This window comes from Elephas maximus, chromosome 2 (assembly GCF_024166365.1).
Source record: "Elephas maximus indicus isolate mEleMax1 chromosome 2, mEleMax1 primary haplotype, whole genome shotgun sequence".
NCBI lineage: Eukaryota > Metazoa > Chordata > Mammalia > Proboscidea > Elephantidae > Elephas > Elephas maximus.
In genome coordinates, this window is record NC_064820.1 from 165,719,257 (window position 1) to 165,739,363 (window position 20,107).

Sequence of the window (20,107 nt, forward strand, 5' to 3'; positions counted from 1 at the left end):
GGGACATAGGGAGCTGGGCAGAGCTGGGACCAGAACCCAGTTATCCTTAGCTGCCAGCAAGGGCTGCTTTCACTCCAGACTATCACCTTTCTCGAGAGGGACAGGAGGACCCATCAGCATGAGGGTCAGGGACGTGCTTTCTCCTTTTCCGGGGAGAACACCTCCAAACAGGGGTCCCTGCCTGCAGGGGGATCCCTGGGTTGGGGTAAAATCCAGGGAGGACATCCCCTTCATGAGGTCATGGAGGTGGGGCTGGTAGCTTCCGGTGAGAGATGTGGCAAGGCTTGGGGCCAGAGGCCTGTGGGAATGTGGTTGGCGGCTCAGGGTGCCCTAGGGCCACCTCCCTCCTTCTCTTTCTCCCTCCCTTCCAGGGAGGGGACTAGGCCAACAGTAATGCCATTTGTCCTGGCTCTGGGATTAGGTGCAGACTCGATGGCAGTGGGTGGGTGGTGCTAAGTGAGGAGTGTGGAGCCACTGAGAGGACGAGGCTGAAGTGAAGAGAAGACGAGCGGCTGCTGCCTGGAGCTTTGGTGGGTCTTGTCATTCTCTTCTGTCTCACCCAGTCTCACCTGGCTTCCCCATACCCTCTGACCCTGTCCATAGTCCCCTTCCTCATGTCTAATCCCCCCCCGCCCCGTCTGCCTGAATGTGTGTGTGCACGTTGGATGTGTGGGCTTGGGACACAGGGCTTGGAGCAGGACTGGCCCCTGAGCCTGGTACTGGGTCCTGTCAACATTCAGGACCAGAAGCAGGTTCCTCGGGTGTCCCAGCCCTGGGGCCGCCCCAGGAAGATGGCCCAAGGCTGACCTGGCAGATCCCTAGTGGAGGAGGACAAGAGGGAGGGTGAGGAATGGGAAGGAAGGCTCAGTTTTTGATGAGGCTCTGCCTCACAGGTAGGCAGGACCCCAGACCCACCTGCAGCCAATCGGCCTGCAAGTTAAAGATTTATCGCTGGGCTGAGAGGAAAGCTGGAGTAGATGCTCAGATGTTACGTTTGTGGCTTAGGTCTTCTCTAGACTGTGACAGCAAGGGGGCCCTTAGAAAGTGTTTCCAAGTTCTTAACTTGGCTTTTGGTGGGGGTGGTTTCACAACCTTCCTGAATATATATTGGACATTGCGTCCATCTGGGGAGAGAGTCCACAACTGCCTTCATTAGTTTCTCAAAGGGTTCTGCAACCCCCAGAAGGTCACGACTTCTCATCCAGCCCAGACCCCTCATTGTGCAGGTTAGGGCACAGAGGCTCAAAGAAGGGAAGGAACTTGCCAGGAGGTGCCCAGGGAGTGAGTGGAGATGCTGGGACAGGCCCTGAGCTCTCGGCTCCATCTCCCTGTCTCTCCTCAGCATCCTTCACTCTGGACCTTGTGGGCTAACTCAGGAGAGACTGCCCTCATCTCCCAAGCGTTCAGAGCTGGGGGATGGGCTAAGTGCTGAAATGGACTCCAGGCCCACATGGATATTGGCTCCTACATCTATGAATGGAGGCCTCTGATCATGCCTGCTTCTTGGAATCTCTCAGGGGCATCTGGGTTGAGGAGTGGGAAGGGAGGGGGTAGGGGCTGTGATGACCAGCATTTCCCAGTTCCTCTGCAGGGGAGAAGTTCAGGGGATGATACTGTTGTTTCTACCTCATTGGACATAAACGACAAATAAATGAGGTAATGATTGCGGTGTTTGATATAGAGCCTGGCACATAGCATACCCGTGAGGCATGCTAGTTACCACTCTCCCTTGCATTGTTTCTGTTAGTGAGCAGTCCTGCTTCTGCCCCCACTCCTGCCTCTCTCGCCTCTTCCTGAGAGCGAGGCCGTCTTCTGGGGCGTGGAGGTAGCCCCACTTTCTTATGTGGGCCCCACCTGTATGGGATGACAGAGGCCCCCTGGGGTGGAAGAAGGTGAGAACCCTCTGGCTGAGGTCCTGCCTTTCTGGGAGACCCATGGTACCCCATTGTGCCAGGGCAGGCTTTCCCTGGAGGCTGGAGCTACATGTCACAGGAGAAGCTGGGTCAGCCTGCATTCATGCGGATTCCTGGCAGGCCTTGAGCAGCCCTGGAGCCTGTCACTTGCAGGAAGCCTCTCTCCTGGGTGTGCTCGGCCACAGAGCTGGCTCAGGACTGTAGTGGAATGCTGGGCAGAGAAACCACATAGGGGATATGAGCAGGGGCTCTGAGGTGGGCTGGCTTAGGACAGTCCTAGCTGTACCTCTGCTGGGCTGTGTGACTTTGAGTCAGTCACTCACCCTCTCTGAGCCTTGGTGTTGCCATCTGTAAAGTGCTCATAGCAATGACACCACCTCTCAGGATTGTCATGAGGACTGGATGTCATAAGCAGGGAAAGCTCTTTGCACAGCCCTGGTGAATGGCCGGGAGCTCAGTAAATGTTGGCTCTTGCTACTGCTACCAATGAGGAGATAAGGATATTTGTAAGAAAATGTTCCATCCTTTTCAAGTGCCTGTAATTCTGAGACACAGATAAATGGATGGCTTTGACTCTGTCCTAGGCAGAGTTGGGGTGTAGGCAGAGATGGAGCCCTATTTTGGGAAGCTTCATGGGCTAATGAATAAGTATAACCTGGAAGCGGCCTTCCAGCCCTTGGTCTGAGTGAGGAGCTCTGGTGGGCCTGGAGGGCAGCTTGTCCTGACCTGGGCTGTTCTCCACACTGCCCCCACTACATGCCTTGTTTGTTTGCTCGGTAAACCCTTTCTTCAGAGCTGGTACAAAGGTAGACTCTCAACTCAGACTCTGTTGGAATAAAGACAAATTCCCAACAAGTGGGGTCTAAGTTCTTGAGGTTTTCCCTGCCCGGGCACCCAGAACGAATGCCCAAGTAAAGAACTGGGGCGTGAACCAGCCACTTTATGCTTTGTTTGCTTGTTGATTGATGGGTAATTTATGGGTCTGCTTCCAAGAAGGATCATTAGAGGCTGCTTGTAATGGTAATACACACATAAAACAGAATACAAACAAAAACAGAATGCAAACCATTCAGAGAGAGCAGAAAATGGGATGTGCAGGGCACCTGGCACAAGTAAGCTGTTGTAGGTAAGCCCAAAGGGGCCCATGGGACTTAGGAGGAAGCTCCTAGACTGTAGAGGCAGGTGGCACCTGTGCTGAGAGTCCCATTCATCTACTCATTAGCTCTGGGAGCTGAGGCCGGTCACATGCCCCATCTGGGCCTGGGTTTCCCCATTTGTAAAATGAGGGATGTAATAGGTCACAGAAAGAGCCCTGGTGGCACAGTGGGTAAAATGCTTGGCCACTAACCAAAAGGTCGGCGGTTCGCACCCACCAGCCACTCTGGGGGAGAAAGATGTGGCAGTCTGCTTTCTGTAAAAATTTATAGCCTCGGAAACCCTATCCGAGGCAGTTCTGCTCTGTCCTATAGTGTCGCAGTGGACTCGATGTGTGTGGTTAATAGGTCGCAGGGCTGTTGTAAGGTTAAATAATAGCATGTAGTACAGGAATATTGTGTGTAATAAGTGAACGTTAAAACTATGAGCGCATTTAGCCTGGCGACTCCCCGTAGCAGACTCACAAAGGGGAAGGTAGTGGGGAGGGCACGTGGCTGTTGAGCACCTGCCGTGGGTGCTGCTCTGCGCGTGAAATGAGGAACTGAGGAACGGAAGGAGGAGACACTTCTGCCCTGGAGAGCGCACGGTGAAGTTAGGAGACAGGGTTGGAGCTGTGAGAGCAGTGAGAGCAGCGTAGAGTCTGGCATTGCGTGGTGGCTGGAGCACTCGTCCAGGCCTCGGGAGCCCCATGCAAGCAGAGCCCGACTCTAGGCGAGGCTGGCCTTGGAGGGGGATGGACAAGAAAATGAGCGGGGGTTGAGTGTGGAGTGTGGGAATCCCTTTCAGAGTACGGACCAGGGTAGGTGGGGGCGGGGCAGGCCTGGCCAGGGCAACATTAATAATGGGTCCTTTTCTCTCTCTGGGCCTCAGTGTTGCCATCTGCTCACTGCAGGGTGGACTGCAATCTTTGCCACCCTACAACTCCAGGCCAGATCTCTGAGAGTCCCTGGATGGTGCGGCGCTGGCCTCTGGGGTAAACAACAGGCAACAGCGTGGCCTCTGGCCCAGCAGCACTGCAGGGACCAGCCGGGTTGGGGGATGGGACTTGCAGTGAATTCCGGCAGAGGAAGGGATTTGCTTCTGGTCTCAGCCTCCCAGGGGTATAATTGCGCTGGAGAAACTCCCGCACAGCTGGGAAGCAAATGTGGAGAATTTTCATTGCTGCACTGTAGATGGTGGGTGGAGCAGGCTGTGGCAGGCTGACTGGTGGAGCTGGGTGGCTGTGGGGTGTGGCTGGGTAGTGGGTGGTGGTGTGACTGTGCTGGGGGTTTGACAGGCTGGGAGGGGCTGGATCAGCTGTGGGGAGTGGCCCTGGCATGGATTTGGGGCTGCCAGTGCCTGGGCCTGCAACTGCCACTCCCTCCCACCCCAGCCCCCGCCCAAGCCAGTGCCCATTCACTTACTTGACCCCCTGCCCTGACCCCCTCTTAGCTCCCCCTGGTACTTGTGGTTTGGCTCAGATGCCTGCAGTGAGGCCATGTGACTTTGTCTCTGCATTCCTGTGAGTGTGTGTGGTGTGGTGTGGTGTGTGTGTGTGTGGTGGGAGCCTGCAGGGGTCGTTGTCAGGAATGACCCAGGCAGGGTATAAAATCTGAGCTGGGTGAGCATGGGGCCATGGGGGCCTTGTCCTCTTCATCCTGCAGCAGCATCCCATCAGAGACATAAGGCCTTTAGAAATCATAGTGGGAGGGCCTTGGTCACCACTGCACTTTTCGTGCCTAGCACCATGCCTGGTACCTAGTAGGTGCTCAGTAAATACAGGATGAGGGAATGAATCATTAGTTTATGCCCAACCCCCAGGATGATCCTAAATCTTTCACTCTTTCCTGGAGCCCATTCCCTTGCTCTTCCTCTCTGGCTTCATCTTGATCTCCCTCCCTCTCTCTTTCTGGATCCACTATTGATTTGGTATGTGGCTTTGGACCAGTTCTTTTCTGAGCCTCAGTTTCCACATCTGTTAAGGGAGTAATGTTTAGCCTACATTCTCGTGTTCCAGGCACTGAGCTGAGTGATTCACACACGTTGTCTCCCTTAGTCTTGGCAACAGATAAGTAGCATAAACCCCATTTTACAGTTGGGGAGACTGAGGCTCAGAGGTTGAGAAGTGTGCTCACAGGTCACAAGGGTAGTAGACAATGGAGCTAAAATTGAAGTCCAGGCAGGCAGACTCCACTCTGTGCTCTTGACTGCTTTGCTCACGGCCACTGCACTGGTGCTTCTAAGATTGTTAGGGCAAAATGAGACGACACCTACAGCCCTTCTTGGGAGGCCGCTGGTGTGTCCCAGGCACTCAGAGCACCTGAGGTGGGATCATTGGGGGCACATCACCTTGGGATGCATGAGAACCTCAGTCTGTGCCTGCCCTCAGGGAGCTCTAGGTCTCATTCCTGGAGCCCACCCACCCATCAGGGCCCAGGTCTCAGGACAGCTTGCTCTCTAAGCAGGTCTTTGTACCTCTGCCCCTTTGCTTCTGTGGGTTCTGGGGAGGGCTGGGGAGAGCCAGAACATTTTCAGGTGGGGATGGGGTAGAGAATGACTTTCAACTCCAGAGCAGTGACCACGGTTACTGTGGTATTTCCCGAAAGTGCTGCGTTGCCATGGCATCTCCATAGCAACCCGAGCATCTCATTCATTACCCCTAGCACCTTGCAGGGGAAGCTGGGGCTAGGGCTGGGAGAGCACGGTGGGAGCCTGACTGAGGGTTGAAGCCTCAGTGGCAGAGGTGCCCCCATACCCCCTTTTCCTCCACCAATCCTAGCCAAGGTTCCGCTGCAGGCTCTGGAGCTATCTCCCTCTTACGGAGCCTGGGTTCAATTTTCAGCTCTGCCACTGACGAGCTATGTGATTTTAGGCAGGAGACTTAACCTCTCTGAGTCTCATTTTCTTCAACTATACATGTGGATAACGACAGGATTGGTTGTAAGGATTAAATAAGATGATGTATGTAAAAGTTTTTAACCAGGACCACAGTAAATACTCAATACCTGGTAGCAATAATAATAATGATGATAGTTAATCATGATGGCAGTATTATGTTTATTGTAGAAACTCCTGGGTATCATCGGGGAATAAAACCCCAGAATTGAAGTCAAGAAGGAAAACAGTGTTTGAGTCAAGATTTAGCTGTTTCCTATGTGGTTGTGACAAGTCAATTCACCTTGAAGCCTCAGTCAGCTTATCTGTAAGTTGGGGGTAATAGCAGCTGAGTATCCTGAGTACTTAATAAGTACTTGGTCCCTGCCCTCGAGGGACACCCGGGCTTGTGGGGAGGGGCAAGAAAGGAAGTTGATACTTGTCGGCCTACTGTGTGCCAGGCACCAGGTCAGTAAGCTGTGGCCCTGCCCTGCGGATCTGCAGGCTGCAGGAGACAGAGGCATGGACATACAAACTCCCAGAGCTTTTTCTGCACAGACCACACACTCCACGCGCTGGGGGCCGGGCAGGGAGTTCTACAAGGAAGGAGGTCGGTGTGAAGGAGGTCGGGTGTACAGTTGTAGAGAGACAGGGTCTATGTGAACTGGAGAGTACGTGGCCCATTTGAGGTGGGCAGCTGCAGGAGCCTCTGCCAATCGTGGCCAGTGGGAACGTGTGCCCGGTGTCATTAGAAAATGCCCCTTTTAAAGAGAGCTTAGAAGTTAGGACTTTATATGACGTGTCCTGCTTTTACAATATTGGTAACTAACCCCAAACTAAAAAAAAAATGAGAAAGCCATTCAAGCCAAAGAACACACATCTGCATTCTGTTTTGGCCAGAGGGTCCTTGTTTTCAGCCTCCCCACTATGGAGTGGAGTGGATGGGAGTCTAAGGAATGGGGTGTGGGGTGACGCAGGGGTGGTGGCTGGAGATGACTTCAGAGAGGTGAGGACATTAGAACTAGGGTCTTGAAGAATGAGTAAGTGTCCCAAGGGGTAGGGGGGAGGCATTCCAGGCAATGGGAACTTCATTAGCAAAGGCCTTGGGTGTGACCAGGATTGGTGTCTGGCTGGGTGAGGCTGGAGTTGAGGGAAATGGCTGGTGAGGCCCAGGGGTCGGGGAGCTTGGGTGGTCGAGGGCATTGGGGCCTCAGCCACCAGCTGTCCTTGGGGCCTTGGTAGCTCCAGGGGGATTAGAAGCCCCCTAGTTCTCTGCCCTGGAGCCGCAGCCACAGGGGCTCTGGCATGCAGTTGGGGAAGAGGGTCAGGTTGCAGTAGGGCAGTGCTGGGAGCCCCTTGCCAGCAAGCTGGGTGGCCAACGCTTTGTTTACAAAGCAACCATTCTCTCCCATCATATCTCTGAGGTTATTGTTCTCCTCTGGGGACAGGGACTACTTGGCCCACTGTACCTTCTCCTTTCACCCCCTCCCTGGCCTGGGTTTTTTTGTTTTGTTTTAATAATTTATATTATTTTGTTGCTGTTGAGAATACACACAGCAAGAACATACACCAATTCAAGTTTCTACATGAACAATTCAGTGACATGGATTACATTCTTGGAGTTGTACCACCGTTCTTACCCTCCGTTCCTGAGTTGTTCTCCTTCATTAACATGAACTCACTGCCCCCTAAGGTTCTTATCTATTCTTTCAAGTTGCTGTTGTCAGTTTGATCCCATATAAATATTAAAAGAGCATACTGCTCAAAGCAGATATAATTTATTTGTTAAGCTAAACTATTGCTTGGTTTTTAAAAAGACTTCAGCAGATATTAGGTGCCCTGGTGGCATAGTAATTAAAGTGCTCAGCTGCAAACCAAAAGGTCGGCAGTCTGCTTCCGTAAAGATTTATAGCCTTGTAAACCCTATGGGGCAGCTTTAGGGTCACCGTGAGTCAGAATCATCTCAATGGCAGTGGGTTTGGTTTTGGCAGGGGTATTTTTAGTTTAGGGTTTAAAGATTATCTTAGGGTAATAGTTTCAGGGATTTATCCAGCCTCCATGGCTCCAGAAACTCTGGATTCCATGAGATTTTGAAAATCTCTTCTGTATTTTCCCCCTTTTGATCAGAATTCTTTTATAGAATCTTTGATCAAAGTGTCCAGTAATGGTAACTGGCCTGGGTTTTGCCACAGCCTTCCCCCCAGCCTTCTGGCGTCTGACGTCTGGCTCTGCCCATTCATCCTGCTCCACAGAAATGCCACAACTTCAGGAGATGGGCGTTCTTTTCAGGTGTGTAGTGAGAGGAGGCTGTGTGGGTTGGTAGCATTGCAGCCCAGCCCCGCTGTGTAAAGAGCAGGTGTATATCCCTCTGAGACTTTTCTGTCCATCTGTAAAATGGGCACACTTTCCCTTAGTGCTATTGAGAGTTCGGTGAGAGACTATGAGCTCAGAAGCGCTTGGTAAGCTAAGTTGTGATCACGAAGAGCTGTCGTATGTTAAATAAGCAACAGTAGTGCATGGTAGAGTCCCTGGGTGGCTCATATGCTTAAGCACTTAGCTGCTAATGGACAGGTTGGTGGTTCACATTCTCCCAGTGGTGCCTCGGAAGAAAAGCCTGGTGATCTACTTCTGAAAACTCAGCTGCTGGAAACCCTGTGGAGCACAGTTCTACTCTGACAGGCAGAGGGTCACCATGAGTCAGAATGAGCTCTACAGCAACTGGTTAGTGCATGATAATAGCAAGTGACACTCATTCAGCACCCACCATGTGCTCTGCATGGTTCTGTGTCAACTCATTTAATTTCCACAACCTTGCAAAGTATGAGAGATTTTCCCATCTTACAGATTGGGGAGTTAGGGCACAGAGGAGTAACTTGCCCAAGATTATGCAACTGCGAAGTGGTAGAACTTGGATTTGAACTAAGGTGGCCTGGCTGCAGTATGCACGGTGACCACTGGGCTTTAGGTCCGTGGATGAGCTTGGTGGGAGTTTGGGGGCCAGGGCCTGAACTCCTTGAAGTTATTACATTTGCCAGCATATGTGCATATTTTCTTGAGGAAAAGTATTGCCAGATTCCCACAGGGGTCCATGACCTCTAGATGCCTGAGGCTCTCTGATGGTTGCATCATTAACATGCTGAAAAGCTGTGAATGTCGTTGAAACCACAACACTCAGGCCTGCAGGGAAGCGGCTGGCTGCTGCTATCTTGGGCAGCAGCCTTTTCTGTGGGGTAGGGTGACTGGAGTGGGCCTCTCTACTTCCCCATCCACAGTGCTCCTGTCCTGGCTCCGGACCAAGGGGTGTAGCTCAGGCGTGGCTACAGGGCAGAGGGCTACCCTTATCAGTGGAAAAAGGGACACTGATTCACCCTGGGCATGAACAGTACCAGTCACCCAGCCCTCCTGGCTCTGGCCAGGAAACCTGCCCTTCTTGCCCTGCACTCAGCCAGAATTGCAGGGAGTCCCCACAAAGCTCTGTGCATTCCCTTATCTCCAAGCCGTGGCAGACGCTGTTTCCTCTTTTCTACCCCTGGCCAACCCTCCCCATTCTTCTGGTCAGCTCAGGTACTACCTCCTGCAGGAAGTCTTCCCCAATTCCTCCACTCCCAGGGGTCCTCAGTCCTTCCAAACACCTTTGCCTTCCCCCACTGCTGCCTTTGTCACCCTGCGTTGTGGGTGCCTGTTTTCTTGACTGCCTCTGGTTCACCGTGGTGCTGGCACAGAGTAGGAGCTGGACTGTAGAATATCCACAGTGGATCAGCCCCAGAGAGCATTTGGTCCAAGCTCTTTTTAACAGGCAGGAGGCCCAGAGAGGGACAGGGTGTGCCTGGGGCCACATAGCACATCCCCGCAGAGCTAGGACTAGGACCCTGTGTCCCAGCTCACAAGTCAGCCTCCTCTTCATGGTACACTCCTGCTTCTCATTTCTGAGCGCGTCTTTTTAAAGCCTTCGTTTTCTTATTCTCACAAAAATAATAAACGGTTAGGGTAGAGAATGCAGGAAACAGAGAAACAAAAGAGGAAAACAAAAATCACTCAGAGGTAATCACCGTTAACAATTCTTGGATTTTCATGCTTAGTTTTGGTCAACGAATAAAAACTTTTTAGCAAAAATTGGCTCACACATACTGCTTTATAAATGTCTTCCACTTTAACAATACACATGGTAATTATATTTCAGTGTTAGTAAATGTCCTTCTTCAACGTGATGTCAGTGACCGCCTAGGATTCCATCATTACTACATTATTGTTTCTCAAGAAAATCCCTTCTTGTTGGACATTCGAGGTTATAAACAGCACTGGGATTTGTATTCTTGTAAGGAAATTTTTACCGACTTCTGCAGTTACTATTAGGTTAAATTCCTAGAAGTGCGATTGTTGGGGCCCCGGTCTGCTGCACCCACTCTGAGCATGCTGTGCAGTCTTGGGGCTGGGTGGGATTTCACAGACCTTCAACCCCAAGCCACTCCCCCCAAGCCTGGCTTCCCCAGCCCAAGCCCTCATGCCCTCTGTCATGGGTGTTCTCCTAGCTTTCAGCAGCTGGGGTGGATAGAAAGTTGCTTCGTGGATTGTTTGAAAATCTCATACTCCCTGTGGCTTCAGCTCGTGTTAAAGGGAGACCAGAGGGCCATGGATGTGGGGAGCAGTTTGGAGTGAGAAAATTTGGGCCTTTGTTTATGTGTGTCGGTGCATGAGTCTTCTTTAACTCTCTCTATTTTTTTAGTGAGACAGGTGGGGGTGGCCTGCCCCCGGGAATCCAGAGTTCTGGCCTCCTGGGTGGGCAGAGGGTCCCAGCGAGGGAGATGCTTCCCCATTGGTCCCTTGAGTTTGATCACCCACTGCACTGGGCTGGTGGCTGCACTCATGGGCACATGCCACAAAGATGAAGGATACCTGATTGCATTAGGGGCAAGTAGTGACAGCTGTCATTTCTTGAGTGTTCGTTGTGCCAGGCTTTTCAAACACATTTATTTGGTTAACGCTTGGCCACAGCTCTGTGCTGTGGAGGTGATGATGTTACACAAGAGGGCACTGATGCTTGAGGGGGCGGTGACTCATCCACAGCCTTCCTGCACAGCCGAGGCGCTGATGCAGCACAGCCCTCGATTTGAATCCTGCCTCAGCTGCTTCTCCTGAGCCTTTGCCTTCCCGTCTGTTTGATGGGGCTGCTGGGCCTGTTCAGAGGGCTAAATGGATGGGCAAGTGAGAGCATAATATTTGGCCCTGTTAGAATTCTACCTCCAGCTCCCAGGGCTTGTAAATATTCATTTTCTTACTTTGTCCTTCCTATTTCTGGATTTTTCTTGGCTTAATCTTGGACTCTGGTAATGATAATAATAATAAATAGCAACTACCATTTAGAGATACCATATGGTAGACACTGCCATAAGTGATTTATACACATTATTGAATTTAATCTCTCAACCCCTTGTAGGGGGGTACTATTGTTCGAGATTAAGGAGCTTGCCCCAAATCATGCCACCAGCAGGTTGGGCAGCAGTACTTGAACTTGGGCCTGCTGAGGTCAGGTCCTGTGCATCCTTGTCAGTTGACCCTAGAGTCCCCACCTGCCTCCTCTGACTCTCCTGTTCTTCCCACAGCCTCAGCCCCGTGGGCCCCACCGAGTGAGCAGCATGTGGCACCCCTGGGCCAGCCCGGTGTCCTTCGGCCTATTGCCTAGCCCTCCTAGGAGGCCCTGACGCCCTGGGGCACTTCCACCCTGCGAAGGACCACGCGAGGGTTTGCCATGGTGACATAAAGGGGTGCGAAGGAAGGAAGGAGCACAACCAACCAGTGGACTGCGCCCCTGGCTGGGGGGAAGGGCCAGGGGCCCGATCCTCCACGCCCTCTGCCCGCTGAGGACCTCGCTTCCTAAGTCTCTGTGAATTTGTTGGTCGGTGGACTCTTGTGTCTCCAGCGTGTGGCCTTGGGGTGGCCAGGGCAGCCCAGGCCTCTGGCAGCCGAGGTCGCAGGGCCAGGATGCCCACCCTGGGACGCCTCCGGAGGCTGTGTCGGCACATGTCCCCCCAGACCGTGCTTTTCCTGCTGTTTATCTTCTGCGTGGTCAGTGTTTTTGTCTCAGCCTATTACCTGTACGGCTGGAAGCGGGGCCTGGAGCCCTCAGCTGATGCCCCTGAGCCTGACTGTGGGGACCCGCCGCCCGTGGTGCCCAGCCGCCTACTGCCGCTCAAGCCTGTGCAGGCGGCCGCCCCTTCCCGCACGGATCCATTGGTGCTGGTATTTGTGGAGAGCCTCTACTCACAGCTGGGCCAGGAAGTGGTGGCCATCCTGGAGTCCAGCCGCTTCAAGTACCGCACAGAGATCGCACCAGGCAAGGGTGATATGCCTACGCTTACCGACAAGGGCCGCGGCCGCTTCTCCCTCGTCATCTATGAGAACATCCTCAAGTACGTCAACTTGGACGCCTGGAACCGGGAGCTGCTCGACAAGTACTGTGTGGCCTACGGTGTGGGCATCATTGGCTTCTTCAAGGTACGCAGGGAGTGGGGCCCTTAGCGGTTTGAATTGTATTTTCACTATTGCTAGCTGTGTACCTGATTTTGCTCATCTGTGAAATGGGTGTAATGATAGTGCCTGCCTTACAGGTTACATGCGTGAGTGTATGTCAAGCACTGGGAGCACACAGGGCCTGGTACCTAGTAAGTGCTTTATAAGTACTAGCTTCTATTAGGGGCACACAGCAGGGGCATTGCCTGCTGTGTACGGGGTCCAGCACACACAGGCAGTTGCGCGAAGCAGGCCACAGGGATGGTTTGAGGTAGGAGAGGATGTGCACCGTTAGGTGCCTCTAAACCTGTCATGGCAATCTCCCAAGGGAGGGAGTACGTCCCCATTTTGCAGATAAACAAACCAAGGCTTGGGGGTTATGTTACTTTTCTGAGGCTGTGTAGCCTGGATGTAGGGGAGCGAGATTTGAACCCAGGTTGGTTCAAATCTGTATCTCATGCTCCTTCTTAGCTGTAGTGGGGTGTGGAGTTTATGCACTTCCCAAACCAGAGCTATTTTGCACTGGGAGAAAAGAAAGAAATTCCAGTGGGCAGGTGGGGAGCTGCCTTGGGCTCTGTGGGGCACTGAGAGCAGCTGTGGGGAGTGGGGTCCTTGCTGAAAGGTTGTTGTAGAGAATCTGTCCTTGGGGAGGGGAGGCTTAGGTCAGAGAACTCTGACCTGCCAGACAAAAGCAGGAGCTACTGGAACTCAAAGGGTGCTTTGGGGGGCCTCTGTGCCTTCCTTCAATGAATTTTTCTGTCTTTTTATTCTTATTGTGCTTTAGGTGAAAGTTTACAGCACAAATTAGTTTCTCATTCAAAAATTCATACACAAATTGTTTTGTGACATTGGTCGCGATCCTTACAATGTGTCAGCACTCTCCCTCCTCCACCCCAGGTTCCTCTTGTCCATTCTTCCAGTTTTCCTGTCCCTTCCTGCCTTCTCGTCTTTGCTTTTGGGAAGGTGTTGCCCGTTTGGTCTCATATACTTGACTGAACTAAGAAGCATGTTCCTCATGTGTGTTACTCTTTGTCTTATAGGCCTGTCTAATCTTTGGCTGAAAGGTGTACTTTGGGAGTGGTTTCTGTTTTGAGTTACTAGGATGTCCAGGGGCCATAGTCTCAGGGGTTCCTCTAGTCTCTCTGTCAGACCAGCAAGTCTGGTCTTCTTGTGAATTTGAATTTTATTCTACATTTTTCTCCCACTCTGTCAGGGACCCTCTATTGTGATCCCTCTCAGAGCAGTTAATGATGGTTGCCAGGTAGTTCTGGGCTCAGACTGGTGGAGGCTGTGGTTCATGTGCTCCATCGGTCCTTTGGCTTAATATTTTCCTTATGTCTTTGGTTTTTTCCCAACGAATATTTCTTAAGTGCTTATTATGTTCCTGGCTCATCCAGCACGCAGACTTTCCTGTGCTAGGCACTGGGGATCACAGTGGTGATCAAGGTGGACAGAGTCCCAGCTCTCATGGAGCTGACGTTTCAGTGGGGAGGGAGCATAGACAGTGAACAAATAAACATGATATGGCAGGTGGAGATAAGTGTGCAAACGAAAGCAGGAAAGAGCACTGAAGGTAGTGGGTGTGGGGTTGACGCTATTTTGTCCTCTATGATAAAGTGACTCAAGGGGAGTGACAGAATGAGCTGTGCAGCTCTGTGGGTAAAGGGCCTTCCAGGCAGAAGGCACAGTGAGTGCCCAGGCCCTGGAGTGGGCTCTGCTTGGTGAGAGCCAGAAGAAGAGTAGTAGGAGGTAGGTCAGAGTAGCCAATGTCCACCTGTTGTTAGGTGCTATGAGTCGATTCTCATGTGACAGAGTAGAACTGCCCTATAGGGTTTTCTTATCTGTAAATCTTTATGGAAACAGATCTCCAGGCCTTTATCCTGCGGACCCACTGGGTGGGTTTGAATTGCCGGCCTTTCTGTTAGCAGCCCAGTGCTTAACTTTTGAGTCACCAGGGCTCCTTGATGTCCACCTAGGGGTGTCCATCTGTTCCCCAGCCTTCCCGGACTCACTTGCCCCGTGCTTGGTGCTGCCGCGGCTGGTCTCATTGAGGGCATCCTGTGGCGTGTTCTTTCACATGCTCACCCAGCAGGATACTCTGCAACTAAGAGAGGTTGTGCAGGCCAGAAGTTGGAGGCTCTGCAGTCGAGCCCCCAGGGAGGTTTATTCCCCACCTGACTGGCTCACAGAGTGCCCTTAACGTCACAGTGTACCCTTGGGGAAATGCTGGCCTGGTTTATGGCTTTACAGTGGCATAAAATCAGAGTGTCTCTGCTGCCTGTTTTTCCTTCTCTTCTGGACTCTGTACCCTTGCCTGCCATGAACTCCAGTTTGTTTGCTCCAGAGCCCCAGGCCTGAGAAACATCAGGATGGCTGACTTTACTGTTCGCTCACATGGTGCCCTGCCCTCCGCATAGATCCAGGATTTGAACCCAGGCATTCTGGCTCCAGAGAGCTTTGTCTTAACCACTCTGCCGTGAGTCCAGGAGCCTTGAATACCATTGACTCAGTAGACATTGCATCGGATGGCTCATCCAGCACGCAGACTTCCCACACAACCTCTGAGACCCAGGCAGTGGGCCGGCTCATTGGGCACAATTGGTAACGACTGTGCTTGGATCCCATCTAGCCCCAATTATTTATCTACAGAAGGTGAATGCAGAATTTCAGTGTGGTGGTCAGTATCAATTCCAGGTCTTACTTTTCCTACCTTTGCATAAGACAAGACCCCTCCGTGGTTTTGAGCCTTTGATTTTCTGCTCAAACCAGCGCCCTCTGGTGGCCATACCGCATCTTTCAGCTCTTTCTGCAAGGCCACCTTCCATGCTCTGTAACAGGCTTGCCAAACAGGGAAGGTTTGTTGGCTCCAGGAATCTGGTGACTCTGATTTTCCAGTTACCCCTGGTGGCTGAATTCTCAGAGCAGTGTGAGAGCAAGGGCTTAAAAGTCTAGGTCCTGATTTAAATTCTTCTGTCTCTCATCAGTCGCTTGACCTTGGCAGGGCACTCAGCCCCTCTATGAAGTGGGCCAGTCCCAGCACTTGCCTCATTGGGCTGTGTCAAAGATAAAATAAGATTTTTGGAAGACACCAAACAGTGCCTGGTACCCAGAGCCTCTCAATAAAGGCAGCTGGAGTGTTTTGTTATCTTCCGGTTCAGCATATACAGCCAGTGGGAGCACTTGGTCTGTCTTGTGGCTCTGACATACCTATGTCCTGTAAGGCCCTTGGGCGTGGGAGTAGGTCTAACTCACTTGTAGCTCCCGTTCCTGACAAGGGGCCTGGCCCAGAACAGGTGGTAACGGCTGCTGATTGGATGGGGCAGAGCATTTACCACCATGGTGTCCCTGGAGCGACTCCTCAGGACTAAGGAACAGGAAGGATATCCACCCCTGTGGGGTGAGGCTAGATCCCTGGTGGCGCAAACGATTTGCTCTGGGCTACTACCTTAAAAGTTTGCAGTTCAAACCCAGCCAGTGGTACTGCGGAAAAAAGGCCTAATGATCTGAAAACCCTATGGAGCATTTCTACTCTCTAACCCATGGGGTCACCATGAGTCCAAATTGACTTGAGGCCTGCAATGAGGCTCACTGTCCATTCCCTACCCTGCTGGCTCCTTTCGTTGGTGGCTGGGGTAGATGATCAGCAACTTGGCTTTCTCCCTTCTTTGATGGCTCCCAGCTGAACAGCTGGCAGAGCTGCCAGCACCCGGTGGTCAGCTCAGGGTCAGGACTTTGAAATGGGATCCCCCAGCGCACGCTGTCCAGTGTGGCCTCCCAGGCCACAGCAGGTGATGGGCAGGCCCTGAAATGTCACTGGCCCCAGCCACCTTTCTCCTGCAGCCCAGGCAGTCCCCATCCTTGGCTAGTGCTGGCCTAGGGGTGAGGGGCAGCCTGGGGCTAGGGGTAGGGCCGGATTAATGAGGGCCCTAAGCACTGATAATATGTGGTGCCCCCTCCTCTGCTTACTCACGCATTCAAACAGGATATGTGAGTTGTGTATGTACATGTATATGTGTGTGTATTTATATATTGCTGGCCCGCCTAGCTGGGTTTGCTGGATTGGTAGATGTGGATATACAAGACCGTTCTCTCAGAATGGATCAGAGGCCTGTTATCTATTAATATAATCTGTCCTTGCCCAGTAACTGCTCATGATGGATCCAGTTGCATATTGGATGAATATAGCAAGAGTTAGACTCAACAGCCCACCCCCACCTCTTTTTTATTAGAAAGAAATAGTATATTCCCAAGAGAAATGCTGAGATAAGGAGTTTTCAGTTACACAGGAGGGGACCATAGGAAACAGATGTAAACGAAGGTGTTGAAGTGGTGGGGGCCTCATAGCTTAAACAGTTTTGCGCATGGGCACCCTTGTGACCCTGCGTGAACTCTATTTCTAGCCTGCACATTCTCCTGCACTGGAGCTGGGATCAGTTCCATTTAGTGCTCTGCCAATTCCCTTCCACTGAGGTGTTTATTTTTCTTTGTGTCCTTTCTGCTTAGCATCTGTGGGTCTTTGCTTTGGACAACTGGTACCCCTGTTTTATTGATGCCCTAAACACGCGCTTACCTTGCCTATTGGGTAACCCATCCCTGGCGAGGGGGATGGTCTCTTAGGATGGGACTCTGCATTGGGCTCAACACCTGAGGCAGGCTTGGGACAGGGTGGGAAGTTGGCTGGCCCTCCTGGTGTTGGGAATCAAATCCAGACTCCTAATCATGGTTTACAAGGCCAGGGCCCTGCAGAGCCTTTGTGGGATTTAGCAAAAAGTACTTCTGCATGGAGGAGATTAGTAAAAGGTGCCCTTCTGGGCAGACACAGCTCTGTGTGGGGGTACTAGGCTCCGCTGAAATGTCAGCCCCCACTGGGGGCACTTGTGCATGCCCACCTGATCAGCTTTCCATGGTGGCCCTGTACAAGACCCCGCCTCCCTCTCCAAGCTCATTTGATGCCCTTTGTCCACTCTTGTTTGCCCCACTCCACTCATCCCCCACACCGCAACTAGGTGGAGCTTTTAAAAATGCAGATGGGAACTGGTCACACCTCTGTTCAAAAACCTTTGATGAAGTCCTAATGGCTTCCCGGTGCTTGTAGAACAAAATCAGACTCCTCCTTCAGGCCTCAGGGTCCTCACAGGTCTGGCCCCAGCAGACCTTTCTACCTTATCTCTTCCACTTGCCTTCTTGATCACTCTGCACTGGCCCCACTGGCCTTTTGGTGCTCCTTGACCATGATGAGCCCTTTCCTACCTCAGGGCCCTTGTACTTGTTCTTGGAACTTGGCCCCCTAACCTCTCCTCTAGTCTTCCCTGAGCCGGGGGACTGTGCCCTGGTTATCTACTCTTCTGAACCTTCTCTGCACACCATGTGCTACATTGTAGTTTTATGTTTATGCCTGTGGTTATTTGATTAATATGTCTCTTCCCTGCTTGACTCAAAGGTCCATAAAGCAATGGCCATGTCTGTTGTTTTTCACTATGTCCTTGGCACTTAACACAGTGCCTGGCACAGTGAACAGTTGTGAAATGAGCAAATGACTCCTGTATGAAACACATATCATGTGCCAGGTACTGGGGAGCTGTCTCCTTCTTTTTCATTCTTTTCAAAAACCCAGTTATTTGTCAGACACCTGTGTGCTCCCACTGGGTGTCAGGATCCAGAGGTACAAACGACATAGCTTCTGCCCTTGAGGTGGCACAGGCTGGTGGGAGAGAGACCCTGAACAGATAATGCAGCAGCCGAGAGAATTGCTGCAGCTGAGGCTTGGACGTGGTCCCAGGGAGGCCAGTGTGGAGAAGAGGGTATATGTGTTGGGTGTTACAGGATGAGCAGGAGTTCGCCAGGCCAGCAAGACAGAATGCAGCAGCACAAGGACAAGGATAAATTGAACTATATCCCGACACAGCTGCTGGGAGGATGAAGGGGTTTGACACTGAAGTCCATGGGGAGAACATGAAGGAGCAGGGACACTGAACCTAGGGTAGGGAAGAAGAGGGGACTGTGGCCACTGTCTGCAGGTCCCCCGGGAGCTGGGCAGTAGGAGGCCCTGGGAGGAGAAGAGAAGCAGAGAGCTCACCACCACAGGCAGTGACAGGGTTTGGCCTCAGTGGTTTTCAAGTACCTCAGGGGGTGCTAGGGGCTTATTGGGGGTCAGGAGGGCTGTGGAGGGGTGCCTTTGCTCCCTGCAGCAGACTCTTCCTCTTCGATCTCTTCTCAGTTTGTGTCCATGTGAGATTTCTCCTGAGGAAGGGGTCATGTGGCAAAGTCAGTTTGGAGCCGCAGGCAGTAAGGCTGGTGGTTAGGTACAAGAGGTTCCAGGGCCAGACCTCCTGGCTATGCATTGATCCACTGAGGGCAGCACTCCTTGTACAGCCTCAGTTTCCTCACCTGTGAAGTGGGGTGACCAAGGAAGCTGCCTCCTGAGGCTGATGAGAGGACTAAATGAGCGATTGATAATACTGCGGGCTCTGTTCCCAGCACTTTGGCAGCATCAACGCTTATCATCCTCCCATCTCCCCTTGAGGTATTTACTCTTAGCTATATTTTACAGCAGAGGAAACTGAGGCACACAAAGGTTAAGTAACTCATCCAGGGCCAGATAGTCTGATGGCACAGTTTATGCTCACCACTGTTAGATTTTCTCCTAGTGATCTTGAGGAAGTTACCTAGCTTTTCTGTGCCTCAGTCTCCTCATGTATAAAATGGGGGTGAAAGCAGTGTCTCCATCATGCGGGCTTTGTGAGGATTAGCAGCGTTTCTGTGTACAGAGTTCATGGAACCTGGTGCCTGGCTTTAGGGAAGTGCATCGTACTTGTTAGTAGATTATTGTAAGGGGGTGGATCTGGGCTTGCATGGCGGGTTAGCACAGGCCAGGAATATGGTGAGCCCTCCAGGAGTGTTAGTGAATATTGTTGATGTTACTGTTATACACCTGAAACCCCATGGCTCCTTTGGGTTCTAGGTCTGACAGCACTGTTCCCCCCCACCCCCCACCCTGCTGCAGGCCAATGAGAACAGCCTGCTAAGTGCACAGCTCAAAGGCTTCCCGCTCTTCCTGCACTCGAACCTGGGCCTGAAGGACTGTAGCATCAACCCCAAGTCCCCGCTGCTCTACGTAACGCGGCCTAGCGAGGTAGAGAAGGGTGTGCTGCCCGGCGAGGACTGGACCGTGTTCCAGTCGAACCACTCCACCTACGAGCCAGTGCTGCTGGCCAAGACACGCTCGTCAGAGTCCATCCCGCACCTGGGTGCCGACGCTGGCCTGCATGCCGCACTGCACGCCACTGTAGTCCAGGACCTGGGCCTCCACGACGGCATCCAGCGCGTGCTGTTTGGCAACAACCTCAACTTCTGGCTGCACAAGCTGGTCTTCGTCGACGCTGTGGCCTTCCTCACGGGCAAGCGCCTCTCCCTGCCTCTAGACCGCTACATCCTGGTGGACATCGATGACATCTTCGTGGGCAAGGAGGGCACACGCATGAAGGTGGAGGACGTGAAGGTATGGCCTGGGTGCCACACGGGTAAGGCAGGGCCTCCCAGATGTGACACCTTCAGGCACCCTGTTGTGACTTTTGCCCTATCAGCATCTCGTAGATGCTATTAGTTACCTAAGGTAATGGCCCCCTTCCCTAGGCTAGTCTTGTTTTTAATTGTTTTATTAGGAGCAAGTGTCATTTAAA

At 52.2% G+C, this 20,107-nt stretch overlaps 1 protein-coding gene across 10 annotated transcripts in view; it reads left to right on the plus strand.

Annotated features, from left to right (window-relative positions):
* NDST1 (N-deacetylase and N-sulfotransferase 1) overlaps positions 1-20,107 on the plus strand; it is a 173,150-nt gene that overhangs the window by 53,982 nt on the left and 99,061 nt on the right. For 9 of the 10 annotated variants that reach the window (XM_049874084.1, XM_049874081.1, XM_049874080.1 and 6 more), the window contains 2 exons: positions 11,522-12,413; positions 19,432-19,926. In XM_049874084.1, coding sequence (XP_049730041.1) covers positions 11,901-12,413; positions 19,432-19,926 — 1,008 coding nt within the window. In that variant the 5' untranslated portion in view covers positions 11,522-11,900. Of the gene's footprint in view, positions 1-508; positions 531-11,521; positions 12,414-19,431; positions 19,927-20,107 lie in introns of those variants that run through there. The other variant, XM_049874087.1, reaches the window with a different exon arrangement.